Here is an 11,904-nt window from a genome sequence, read left to right on the forward strand (position 1 = left end):
CGCGGGGGTCACACTGTGCGGTGCCGCTGTCACACGGTGCCCCGCTCACATGGTGCGGTGCCGCTGTCACACGGTGCGGTGCCGCTGTCACACGGTGCCGCTGTCACACGGTGCGGGGGTCACACGGTGCGGTGCCGCTGTCACACGGTGCCCCGCTCACACGATGCGGTGCCGCTGTCACACGGTGCGGTGCCGCTGTCACACGGTGCGGTGCCGCTGTCACACGGTGCCCCGCTCACACGGTGCGGTGCCGCTGTCACACGGTGCGGTGCCGCTGTCACACGGTGCCCCGCTCACACGGTGCGGTGCCGCTGTCACACGGTGCGGTGCCGCTGTCACACGGTGCCCCGCTCACACGGTGCGGTGCCGCTGTCACACGGTGCGGTGCCGCTGTCACACGGTGCCCCGCTCACACGGTGCAGTGCCGCGCCGGGCCGCCGGGGGCGCTGCGGGCGCGGCGGTCACGCGCGGGGAGCAGGAAGCGGCGCGGCGCGGGTGGAGCCGCCCGGTCCCGGTGCCGTCGGTCCCGGTTCCCCTCCGCCGCGAGCCATGCGCTGCGTCCTGATCGCCAGCACCGCGGCTGAGCTGCTCTTCTACTGGGCCGATGCCGCCTTCCTCCGCCGGCTGCGGTCGTCCCACGGCGGGCAGGTGGGGCGGGACGGGGCGGCGCGGGTGCGGGACGGGAGCGCGGGGTGCGTGGGCGCTGACCGGGAGAGTGTGGCGCAGGGCCCGGCGCTGGAGGACAGCCTCAACACCCTCTTCGCCCCGCTCATCATTTCCTGCGCCGCGCTGCTGGAGAAGCTCTCCGACACCTACACCTGCTTCGCCACCGAGGGCGGGCGGCACCTCCACGTCCTGCACACGGTAGGACCGGCACCGGGGAGCGGGGACCCCTGGGCGGCCCCCGCCTGACCCCGCTGCCGGTTTCAGTTCGGGGACTGCCTGTACATCGCCGTGAACGGCGACGGGACGCAGAGCGAGGATGACCTGCGCCGGACGCTCTTCGTGCTGCGGCGCTTGGTGGAGGCTCACTGTGGGCTCGTCACGCTCGACTCGCACCTCATCCGCAAGGAGTGAGCAGGCACAGCCACCGGCTGGCATGGCGGGTTGCGGGGGTGGCTGCCCTGAGGTGCCCTCGTGCAGCGCGGGGGGTGTCTCCAGCTGGGACCCCCGCTTTGCGCAGGACCCCCTGCCTGCTGGGCTGCAGCTGGGTTTTGGTGGGTCAGTCCCACGCAGGGAGGTGACAGCCGCCCATGAGTTTACACTGTGTGACGGCTGCAGGTTGCGGCCAGCTGATTCGGAGCAGCGGGAGCGTGTGTGGAGCCTGCTGCGGGGGCTGCTGGAGACCTACAACCACCTGCGGGAGGAGGACCAGAGCTTTGCAGTGGAGGTACCAATGCTCCGGGCTGTCCCTCACTTTTGGGGTGTTCCTGGGGTGGGAGGGTGCGTGGAGTCCCGGGATGTGGGAAAAGGCAGTAGGCTGGGGACTTCAGGGCAGCTCCCTGGAGAAATGGGAGCTCAGACCTGCCCCTAGGACTGCAAGGCTGGGTCTGAGAGAGCCCAGCAGCCTGCCCTCCTCCTGCACCCCAGGCCGTGGAGCGGCTGATGCATCCTCAGCTGTGTGAGCAGTGCATCGAGTTCCTGGAACGACAAGTGGTACAGTACATCAACACCAGCCCTGAGCGTGGTGGGGATGAAGTGGGCCATGCCTTCCTCCTGGTACACACCAAGCTGCTGGCCTTCTACTCCAGGTGCACCTAGCCCCACCACCCTTTGCAGGGCAGCCATTTGTCCTTCCAGCTGACCTTTCCTTCTCTGGCTTGCAGCCGCAACACCAGCTCCATCCGTCCCGCCGACCTGCTTGTCCTCATCCTCCTGGTTCAGGACCTGTACCCCAGTCAGAGTGCTGAGGAGGAGCTTGGCCCACAGGTGCTTCAGAGCAGGATTGGGGGTGCAGCGAGTCAGGCTGCTCCCATGGGGTGATGCCTGGACAGCTGGGGCTTAGGGGTTTTTCCCTCTTTTTGAAAGCCCACAGCAGAGAATGTTCTCCCTCAGGGACCCAAGAGAAGCGAGAGCATCCCTGTGAGTGGCCCTGGCTCCCATGGAGCTGCAGAGAAGGACTCAGATGACCAAGTGAGTCCTTTAGATCAAGAGCTGCAGGGTGGGATGCTGGAAGGCTGCCTGCATTGCTCCTATTGCTGATGCATTCATTTTTGCTGGCAGGACACAGATGATCTCTCTGCGCCTGAGGTCTACTACACACCTGAGCCCTCACCAGGCCAGCACAGTACAGGTGAGTGCCCAGCTGGCAGCCGCCATGCTCCACACCCCCAGCCCTGCAGAGGCTCCAGGGCTCTGAGGAGGGCTGGAAGGGTGCCCTGCTGTGTTCTCTGCAGGCAGTGAGAGCTGGTCAGAGGGTGCTGAGATGCTGAGCATCGGGGAGGTGGATGCTGCAGACGTCCAGGTGAGCATGGAGTCCTGCAACGCCTCCCAGCTCAACACCTCATTAGCCTGTCCTAGTGCCCTTTGCAATTCCAGTCCTCGTCACTTGTCTCTTGCTGTGCTGTAGCTGTGGTACCCTGCGTCCCTCATGTTGTGCATAATTGTGACAGCTCTGATCTCCTTCTCTGAGGCATTGCTCACAATGAGCTGTCAGCAGAGAGGGAGCGGGGCTGCCTCAGAGCAGTCCAGTGTCTCCCTCTGCTGCCGTTGGGCTTTCTGGGCTGCTTCCCTCACAAGCTGCAAGCAAACACTGGCCTTGGTTTAAGGCATTTGCAGCCTTTGTCTTTGCAACAGTCTTCTCTGAAGCTCCTTTGGGGTCCCTGGGCACTTTCCTCACTGCCAGTCTTTTGCTACATGGCGGCTCCTGCTCCTTTGGTTCTGTCATGCCTGGTTGCAGCTTTCAGGGCAATGCTGCATCCCTACAGAGCATCCTTGGTGCGAGCTGTCTCATCCCCACAAGGGACTGAGCATCTCCCCTGTCGTCCCAGATGGCAGAGGACTTGCTGCAGACCTTGGGGCCTCTGGTTCCTGAAGCTTCAAACCCCAGAAGGATCTTTCTGGATGCCAGCCTGCGGGAAGGTTACTGCCCCTTGCTGCCGCACACCATGCACTGCCTCCCGCTCTGGCCAGGCATCTCCCTTGTGCTGCTGACCAAGGTGAGCTGCCTCTGAGCTGAGGGAAGCTGTGTTGGACTGAGTCCTGCCTGACCCACCTCTCCCTTCCCTGGCAGGGCCCCATGACCCAGGTGGCTGTCACCTTGTACCAACTGCTGGATGGTTTCTTGGTGCTGGAGAAGAAGCTGGAAGAGGGACCAGAGGTGGGAGTCGCACGCTCCTACCCATTCCTCGCTGAGCTGCGGCAGCGCATGGACAAGTTTGTGAAGAAGCTGAGTGGTCAGGACATCCAGGTGGGAGTGGGGACATGAGGACTCTGTCCTGTTTTCTCCACAGCCTGACACTGTCCTGTCTCTTTCTAGTTGCAGAACACCTGGTTGGACTTCAAGAACAAGATATTTTCACGGAGTGAGCCCGGGAGCTCCCTAGAGTGAGTAGGGGGAAGCCAGGGAAGGTCTCTGGAACAGGCAGGGACCTTTCCCAGCCTGGGGGCCAGCACAGCTGTCCCCGCAGTGCTGAGGGCCCAGTGTCCAATCTCAGCACTGTCTGTGTCTCCTGGCCCAGGCTGCTGCAGTCAGTGGCCAATGTGAAGCGGCAGCTCTGCTCCGTGTACCGCCAGCTCTTCCTGACCTCTGCTGGCCACAGCCTGTCCCAAGGGCTGCGGGACCGCACTCAGAAGCTGATGAGGTGAGTGTGTGGGGATGGTCAGCATCGCCAGGGGACTGCCCCACACCCAGCACAGCTGGGGCTTGTGGGTCTGGCCTCTCACTGTGCTCTTCTCGGCAGGGAGAAGCTGCTGGACTGGCGGGACTTCCTGCTGGTGAAGAGCCGGCGCAATATCACCATGGTGTCATACCCATTTCTGCAGCTGGGAACCCAGACTGTAAAGGGGGTGTCCTAAGGGGGTAGCAGATGTGGGAGTGGGACCCTGTCCCCCAGCACTGGGATCGAGGGGAGGAATGTAGTGGGTAAAGGTGGTTTCCTGAGGTTCAGGAGCTGTCCTGGAAGGGCACCAAAGTTGTTGGACACCCTTAACCCATCCCACATACCTGGAGGACTTTCCTGGTCTGGTGCACTTCATCTATGTGGACCGCACAGCTGGACAAATGATGGCACCATCACTCAGTGTGACAGAGAAATCCAGCTCAGAGCTGGGCAAGGGTCCCCTGGCCACCTTCATCAAGAAAAAGGTACTACTCATGGGGTAGGTGTGGGATGGGAACTTCATTGGAGGGGTGTCTGCTCAGGCTTCAGGTGCCCCTTGTCCCCCAGGTCTGGTCCCTGATCACACTGGCCCGGCGATACCTACAGAAGGGCTATACAACGCTGATGCTGCAGGATGGCGACTACTGCTGCTCCTACTTCCTCTGGTTTGAGAATGAGATGGTATGTGGGGCCAGGAAGGGGCCCTCTGAGCCCCTCTTTCCATGGGGCAGGGAGCAGGGCTGTAGGTGTAGCCAGCTCTGACTCCTCAGTGGTCCTATCCCAGCTCCTGCTCTCTGCTGTCATTTCTCCCCAGGGCTACAAGCTGGAGGTGATGGAAGTACCAGTCCTGTCTGATGATTCTGCTCCCATTGGGATGCTTGCAGGGGACTACTACAGGTGAGCAGTTGTCAGCCCTAAGCTCCAAGGCTCTAAGGGAGCCCTTTGGCACCAGGGTTCAAAGCTGTGATGGCACACGGGTCCCTGTGAGTGATGCCAGTATGCCAGTGTTGTGATGTCACTGGAGTTGCACCAGCCCATCTCATCAGCCTGGTGCCATGGTTTTGCTGTGTCCTTGCAAAGCACTTAATAGAGGGAAGTCATTAAAAAGGAGCTGCCTGTATGCACTGTACCTGGCAATCTTCTCCTCCCCAGGAAGTTGCTGCGTTATTACAGCAAGAACTACCAGGCAGAGGTGGTGAAGTGCTATGAGCTGCTGACCGTGCACCTGGGCATCATCCCCTCCGAGCTGGTGGTGCAGCAGGCCTACGACTTGGCCCGGCGCCTCTGGGAGCCGTCCCGCATCCCTCTGCTCTGAGCTGCCTCCAGCCCCCTTGGGGCCAGGATTAAAGTGGGTGTGTGGGTGTTCCCACAGCCTGGGTTGCTTTCTCAGTGTCTGTGTGACATGCCGTGGATTGTGCCTGTAGGCAGCGACAGGCAACCTTCCCATCCTCCAGCCCGGCCAGGGCTGGCACTGTTCCTTTTCCTGCTCCCCATGATTTTCACTGCCACCCAGCAGCCTCTGGGGACAGGCAGAGAGTGGGGCCGAGAGGTTGTTGGCAAATCACTGTCTTGCTGAAAAGTTCATTTCCAGAGCAGGATTTTTAATGTTAGCCTGGCATTGCTGCCAGGCTTTGGCCAGAGATCAAGACAGTGTAGCCAAACCTGAGTGGAGCAATGGTCTAGGGTGCATCCCCCTTCTCCCTCACACCCAAATGTGGGGGGCAGGGCCCTCAGGCCCCTTTGGAAGGCTCTGGGGAGGTGCAGCCCGTCCTGCACCCCCTTCTCCCCACCCAGGCTTCCAGGCACCAGCTAGCCACCGCTCTGAGCTTAGCTGGGAACAGCGAGTAAATCCTGAGGCAGCTTATGTGTTTCCCAGGCTCGTCTGGGCTCAGTGCACATCCAGACCTCAAGAACAGCTGGGAATGGGGCCAGCCCCAAGGGACTGAGGCAGCCACTGCCCCTTGTTGCTGCCATGCCACTCACTGGAGCTGGGGATGGCAGTTCAGGGAGCACTGGACCATGACAGGGCCTTTGCCCCATCCTGCTGAGCTGGAATTTGCCCTGCTGAGCCATAGTGCTGGATTCAGAGCAAAGCTCATCCCCAAGCTGACCCTTTTCCTGCTGCTTTCAGGGCTGTGCTTGGGGCTTGCCTGCTGAAGCAGGGGTGACAAACTCCCTCTGTCCTGCTGTGCTTGGCCCATCACCCCAGCCACGTGCCTCTGGATTATCCCTGAAGCAGAACAGGATCTAGGGGAGGGGGGCTCCCAGGACTGCTCAGCACCTTCTTGGATTACAGGCTGGGGAGTTCCTGGCACCCTGCTGAGCCCCAGGCAGGATTTGTCCCCTCTCAGCCCTGGGGTTTGTCCCCAGCACAGCGGTGCCAGGGTCAGCGCCTCGCTGGGGACAGCGCTGGGCGGGTGCCCCTGTCCGGACCAGCCTCCCGCCCCTCACGGCGTTCCCTGCTCTGCCCCCCCGTGTTTCCCTGTGCCCGGAAGCCCTGGGAAAAGTTCCGCCGAGAAAGCAAAGTCCAGGCTGCGGGCAGCCATGGCCGGGCGCTGCGGGGCGGTGGCCGCCGGGCTCCGGGCGCGGCTGGGCCGGGTCTGCTGCTCCCGCTGGCTGCGGGGCTGGCATCGGCCCCCGGGGCCCCCGGGAGCGCGCCGGGCCCATGCCGGGGCTGCAGCCCAGCTGCAGAGGGAGTACGACGCGGTGGTGATCGGGGCAGGTAACCGAGCAAGGGAGCGAGAGTCGAGCTGCGGGGACCCACATCTGCCCTGCCCCCGGGGCAGGTAGCAGAGGAGCAGCTGGGTGGGGACCGCAGTAGCGCTGGCTGCATTGCTCCTCATGCCTGGGACGACACAGGGCTCTGGCACAAATTGCAGCTCCCAGCACACAGAGCGCTGTTGGAGCATCTGCCTTGAGCACTTCGGTCCTCCTCTGCCGCTCTATTAGGGCCAGGGCTGTAGGGCCAGGGGAGGACGCTGCTTGTCACCTGTATCCCTGTGTCTAGAGCCTGTTATTGGGGTGGCTGTGACAGCCGCATGCCCCAGGCATGGCAGGGTGCCCTGTGCTGTGAGCACATCACCAACACTGGGCTCTGCTCATCTCCCTCTCTTCTTGCAGGGCACAACGGGCTGGTGGCAGTGAGTACCTGAGTCTGTACTGTGTGTGTGTGTGGGCTTTGGTGGCAGTGTTCGTGGGGTCGGGGGTCCCACAGCCCTCCCTATGGAGGGGGGCACCATGTGCAGGGGGCTGCTCGCGCTGACAGTGCCATCCTGGCCGGAGGGATGGGCAGTGTGCGGTGCTCCCACAGGCTGCCTACCTGCAGCGGGCGGGGCTGCGCACGGCTGTGCTGGAGAGGCGCCACGTGCTGGGCGGCGCGGCCGTCACGGAGGAGATTGTGCCAGGTACCCCTGTGCCCCGTGCCCCCCTGGCCCTGGCCAGCCCTGCTAGTGGACGTCCCCCACCACCCCACGTGTTCCAGGGTTCAAGTTCTCCCGGGCATCATATCTGCTCAGCCTGCTGCGACCACAAATCTATGCTGATCTGGAGCTGCAGGTACAGGCACCCACCCTTTGCTGGGCTGTTGGCAACTCCCAGCATGCAAGCAGGGGAACGCTGCTGCCAGGCTGTCCCTGCAGTGGGGACACCCCTGTCTTGCAGCGGCACGGTCTGAGGGTGCTCCCACGGGACCCCTACTCCTTCACCCCACTGCTGGAGGACAGGAGCCCTCCTCGCTCCCTTCTGCTGGGACATGACATGGCCCAGACTCAGCAGCAGATTGCTCAATTCTCCCGGAAGGATGCTCAGGTACCACCAGAACCTGGCACAGCAAAACCCACGAGGGGCTGCCCTGCCCCTGGAGTGGCAGGGATGCTCCTGGGTGGGGTATCCATTGCACCTACCATGGTGCAGTCCTTGTTGTCCGCCCTCTGTCCCTGTCCAGGCCTACCCTGAGTATGAGGCGTTCATGGGGCGAATGGTGTTGGCCCTTGACCCACTGCTGGATGCCCCTCCAGTGGATACAGCTGCCCTGGGAAAGGGTTCCCTGCTCCAGCAGCTCAGGAACTTGCGAACCCTGAAGCCCTTGCTGCAGGCAGGTACATCTGGGGTGACAGGAACTCTGATAGCAAAGGGTGTTTGCCAGCACTTGGGGTGGGCGATACAGAGACTCCTCAGGAGGCCAGACTGGGCTGGCAGGCTCTGGCAGGCTTACTCACCTTGGTCCTGCTGACTGACCTCCAAACCCAACTGGGCTCCAGTAGCCAGCCCTGGCACAGCCATGCAGGTCTCACACCACCTCTCCACCCCCAGGGCTGGCACTGGGGCGGCAGCTGCCCCACTATTACGAGGTGCTCACAGCTCCCATCTCCAAGGTGCGTGCTGGCAGTGGTGGTGTGGAAACACCCACTGCCTCTGCTGCCTGCCAGGGTGCTGCAGCAGCTCCCCACCCCAAGCCTGGCATGCTTTCTTTCTCCTGGCCAGATCCTGGATCACTGGTTTGAGTCAGAACCCCTGAAGGCAACTCTGGCTACTGATGCAGTAATTGGAGCCATGGCCAGCCCACACACGCCTGGCAGTGGGTGAGGGTCCCTTCCCCCTGGGGCTCATGCCTGCACTGTCCCCCCTTGTCATGCTTTGTGCTTGGCTCTGCTGCACACCAGTACCCCATGCCCTGCTCCCACTGCCTCCTCACTTGCCAGGGTGCCTCAGGGGTTGGTGCTGGGGAAGGGGCTGCCCCCCAGCCCTGCCATAAGGCTCTCCTGAGCTGCCGCCACTTATCCCTTCGCTGTATGGACACCTCTGTCCCCGAGCTGGGCTGAGTCCTGGCTGGTGCGTGCTCCCTGTAACTGAGCTGACGTCCCATGAGGTGGCATGGTCCTGTGGGGGGAACTGTGGGGGCTGTGGCACCATCCTCACTGCCCGTGCAGGGGACAGATCCATGCCCTCAGGCAGCCCCTAATCCGAGGTCCTGCTACCGCAGGTACGTGCTGTTGCATCATGTCATGGGTGAGCTGGAGGGACGGCGGGGAGCCTGGGGCTACGTGGCAGGTGGGATGGGCGCCCTGTCCCAAGCCATCGCCCAGGCAGCGGCTGCCCGGGGAGCCCACATCTTTGCTGAGAAGGTACGGGGTGTCTGGGAGAGGGGAGCTGCTTGGCCATCCCCACAGGCAGCAGGGGTGCTCTTGGTAAAGTCTTGTCCCCTGCACCTGCCCAGGCAGTGTGCCACGTGCTGCTGGGCAGGGACGGGGAGGCGCAGGGTGTCGCGCTGCAGGATGGGACAGAGGTGAGGAGCAAACTGGTGCTGTCCAATGCCTCCCCCCAAATCACCTTTCTGGAACTCGTTCCTCAGGTATGGAGTGCATGGGGCTGGTGGGGGCTTGGCGTGCTGGAATCTCTCAATTCACACTGCCTCTCATAGCCAGCCTCTGCACTGGTGTATCCCACCCCAGGAGCAGCTGCCAAAGGATTTTGTCCAGCGCATCCAGCGGGTTGACACATGCTCCCCTGTCACCAAGATCAATGGTAGGTACCAGTAAGGACACTTTCTGCTGACATCCCTGTGGAGGAACACTGGTGCCAGCCTCAGCAAGAGGCTGCACCCCACTTCCTCCATCTCCCCATGCCATTCCCAGTGGCAGTGGATCGGCTGCCCAGCTTCCTGGCTGCCCCCAATGCCCGCCACGGCCAGCCCCTGCCCCACCACCAGTGCTCCATACATCTCAACTGCGAGGGCACCCAGCTCCTGCATCAGGCATTCACTGAAGCTGCTCAAGGGCACCCCTCCAGCAGGTAGGAGCCTGTCCTGGCACACCTTTTTTCACTGGGGAAGGGACAGCACTGTCGTGGCAGTGGATGTTGGGGAAAGAAGTGTGGAGTAGCTGGGTCCCCCTGTGCCAGCCCAGTGGTGTGCTGCTCCCCCAGGCCCATGATCGAGCTCTGCATTCCCTCAGCGCTGGACCCAGGGCTGGCCCCGCCAGGCTGCCATGTCGTGTCCCTCTTCACACAATACACCCCGTCCATGCTGGCAGGCGGTCGGCCCTGGGACGAGCAGGCCAGAAATGCATATGCAGACACGGGTATGTAATGCACACACTGACCCTGGTAACACCTGGAGCCCTGGAGCTGCACAGGAGTTTGCCACCACGTCTCCCCAGGCTGCCCACCAGTAGTCCCTTCATCTTTCTCTAGTGTTTGACTGCATTGAAGACTATGCCCCAGGGTTCAAGGCATCCGTCATTGGCAGGGACATCCTGACGCCACCAGACCTGGAGAGGATCTTCGGGCTGCCCGGTGGAGTGGGTACCATGCATGTCAACTCTGAGCATCGCTCTGGTGCCAGTGCTAGTGGGCACACAGGTCTGGGCCAGGCACAGCCAGCTTACACAGAGCTCTGTTGGCAGAACATCTTCCATGGAGGGATGTCTCTGGACCAGCTGTACTTCGCCCGGCCAGCACCATCCTACTCTGGCTACCGGTCCCCAGTTCCAGGCCTGTACCTGTGTGGAAGTGGAGCCCACCCTGGTGAGCAGAGCTGGGAGCCAGGACCCTCCTGGAGGCCTGCAGAAAGAAGAAAGGGGCACGTGGAAGAGGTGCAGCACCATTCCCCATTTCTCCTTTCTTGCAGGAGGAGGAGTGATGGGAGCAGCAGGACGCAATGCCGCCCAGGTGGCTATCAAGGATTTCAGGCACCTCTGATGAGATTGGTGAAACTGACTTCACCAGCACATGGTTGCAGCAGCAGCAAGATGCCATGCAGGGCCCTGCCCATCCCCAGCTTGCTTCCTCAGCACCTCAGGGCAGCAGCACCTCCCAAGAGCTGGGTGCAGGCTGGCAGGGTCCCTCGTGCACACAGCTGCTACCATCGCCTTGAACAGATGGCTGCTCCCAGCCTGCCACAGCCCAGCCTTGCCCCAGTGGCTGCTGGACCCTGCATGACCATGGCAAGCCTCACTCGGCCCCTGCCTGTGCCCATGGAAATAAACTCTGGCCCAGGCTCTGTCATGAGCACTCTCAGTGTGTTTTTTGTGCAATTCATGCAGGTCCTACTGTGCCATCCACACTTGCTGGTGATGCAGCCTCAGGGGAGATGCCAGAGAGGACAGGCACATTTCAGTGTAGTGAACAGGGACAAACAGCCCCTCACCTTCTCCTCTGCTCCTGGATGCAGGCTCAGGGGCATGCAGGGCTGTTTGTATGGAGTCCCCCAGCTCCGGGCAGGTCCAGACCATCCTTACTACTTAGAACAAGCTGCCTGGAAACTGTTTTGGTACCTGAAGTCCCCAGCTGTCCTCAATCCCCCGGCTCTTGTGGCTGTGTGTACAGCAGACACGTGCCCAGCAGCTCAGAAACCACAGGAGCCAGGGCTGGCAGCTGCCCCTCGTGCCTCACACATGCTCCTATTCCCGACGGAAGCTGCTGCACGTGTTCTGGCCCCGTCCGTCCGTCCCCAGGGCAGATGTTCCGTGCTGGCCGCTCCTCAGCCGCAGCAAGCCCGGGGCGTGCGCCTCAGCCGGGCCGCTGCCGGGAGCGACTGGCTGCAGATTACAGAGCTCACATCCTCTCCCTGCCCTCTTCCTCTGCCAGACAATGCTCCCGATTCAGCCGCCCGCCTCGCCTCCTGCCGGGCCCTAAATACGGTGCTGTCAGGGCGAGCTGCTGCACCTGAGCTGGCTGAATCAATATTGACTGGCCAGGAATAGTCCCGCAGCCCTCTGAGAATAGCCCCGCACGCCCACAGCTTCCCGCGCACGGGCTGCCCTGCTGCCGGCCGCTATTTTTGGCTGCTGCCGCCGCTGGCTGCCCGAGGCTGCAGGTGCCGGCACCCAGTGAGCCCCGAGGGAGATGAGGGGCTCACTGGCTGACATCTCGGGGCAAAGGGGGACACCTCCAGCCCGCCAGGATCGCAGGAGCGGCAGGACACAGTGCCGGTACTGCTGGGAGGAGGCTGGCAGGTCCCAGATGTGGGAGAGCCCACCAGCCCCCGCACTTCTTTCTTCTTGCTGTCCCCAGGAGCAGAGGCAGAGCTGGGAGCGGGACACAGCACCCGCCTGCCCTGCACCCCTGCCAGCATCTGTCGGGGGAG

At 62.5% G+C, this 11,904-nt stretch overlaps 2 protein-coding genes across 8 annotated transcripts; both read left to right on the top strand.

The window, feature by feature from the left end:
* The first annotated feature begins 478 nt into the window (after positions 1 to 478).
* HPS1 (HPS1 biogenesis of lysosomal organelles complex 3 subunit 1) lies at positions 479 to 5,210 on the top strand. Of its 2 annotated transcripts, none has more exons than XM_056495095.1 (18): positions 479 to 648; positions 727 to 864; positions 931 to 1,073; positions 1,282 to 1,390; positions 1,591 to 1,751; positions 1,827 to 1,929; positions 2,029 to 2,133; positions 2,224 to 2,293; positions 2,397 to 2,464; positions 2,991 to 3,158; positions 3,233 to 3,409; positions 3,479 to 3,546; positions 3,681 to 3,803; positions 3,903 to 3,967; positions 4,161 to 4,306; positions 4,389 to 4,502; positions 4,636 to 4,718; positions 4,974 to 5,210. In XM_056495095.1, the coding sequence occupies exons 1-18, from the start codon at positions 550 to 552 to the stop codon at positions 5,134 to 5,136; spliced, it is 2,103 nt and encodes a 700-aa protein (XP_056351070.1). In that variant the 5' UTR covers positions 479 to 549; the 3' UTR covers positions 5,137 to 5,210. The 2 variants fall into 2 exon arrangements, with proteins under 2 accessions (XP_056351070.1, XP_056351071.1); XM_056495096.1 differs by having other exon boundaries at positions 487 to 648; positions 2,056 to 2,133.
* Positions 5,211 to 5,311: 101 nt separating this feature from the next.
* PYROXD2 (pyridine nucleotide-disulphide oxidoreductase domain 2) lies at positions 5,312 to 10,823 on the top strand. Of its 6 annotated transcripts, none has more exons than XM_056495106.1 (16): positions 5,312 to 6,543; positions 6,942 to 6,961; positions 7,132 to 7,225; positions 7,303 to 7,376; positions 7,482 to 7,628; positions 7,765 to 7,918; positions 8,133 to 8,194; positions 8,304 to 8,401; positions 8,803 to 8,944; positions 9,037 to 9,171; positions 9,245 to 9,344; positions 9,455 to 9,611; positions 9,725 to 9,898; positions 10,066 to 10,117; positions 10,223 to 10,343; positions 10,447 to 10,823. In XM_056495106.1, exons 1-16 carry the CDS (start codon positions 6,366 to 6,368, stop codon positions 10,515 to 10,517), a joined length of 1,779 nt encoding a protein of 592 aa, XP_056351081.1. In that variant the 5' UTR covers positions 5,312 to 6,365; the 3' UTR covers positions 10,518 to 10,823. The 6 variants fall into 6 exon arrangements, with proteins under 6 accessions (XP_056351081.1, XP_056351078.1, XP_056351079.1 ...); XM_056495103.1 differs by having other exon boundaries at positions 9,744 to 9,898; positions 10,011 to 10,117; XM_056495104.1 differs by having other exon boundaries at positions 9,272 to 9,344; positions 9,744 to 9,898; positions 10,011 to 10,117.
* The last annotated feature ends 1,081 nt before the right edge of the window (positions 10,824 to 11,904 follow it).

The sequence above is a fragment of the Oenanthe melanoleuca genome, chromosome 6 (genome assembly GCF_029582105.1).
Source record: "Oenanthe melanoleuca isolate GR-GAL-2019-014 chromosome 6, OMel1.0, whole genome shotgun sequence".
NCBI classification, from domain to species: domain Eukaryota; kingdom Metazoa; phylum Chordata; class Aves; order Passeriformes; family Muscicapidae; genus Oenanthe; species Oenanthe melanoleuca.

Coding starts and splice junctions, on each gene's coding strand:
- HPS1 (XM_056495095.1), top strand. CDS start 550: ATGCGCTGCGTCCTGATCGCCAGCACCGCGGCTGAGCTGCTCTTCTAC. Junction 865..930: donor ACCTCCACGTCCTGCACACG/GTAGGACCGGCA, acceptor TGCCGGTTTCAG/TTCGGGGACTGCCTGTACAT. Junction 1,391..1,590: donor ACCAGAGCTTTGCAGTGGAG/GTACCAATGCTC, acceptor CCTGCACCCCAG/GCCGTGGAGCGGCTGATGCA.
- PYROXD2 (XM_056495103.1), top strand. CDS start 6,366: ATGGCCGGGCGCTGCGGGGCGGTGGCCGCCGGGCTCCGGGCGCGGCTG. Junction 8,945..9,036: donor CCCACATCTTTGCTGAGAAG/GTACGGGGTGTC, acceptor GCACCTGCCCAG/GCAGTGTGCCACGTGCTGCT. Junction 9,612..9,743: donor CAAGGGCACCCCTCCAGCAG/GTAGGAGCCTGT, acceptor CTGCTCCCCCAG/GCCCATGATCGAGCTCTGCA.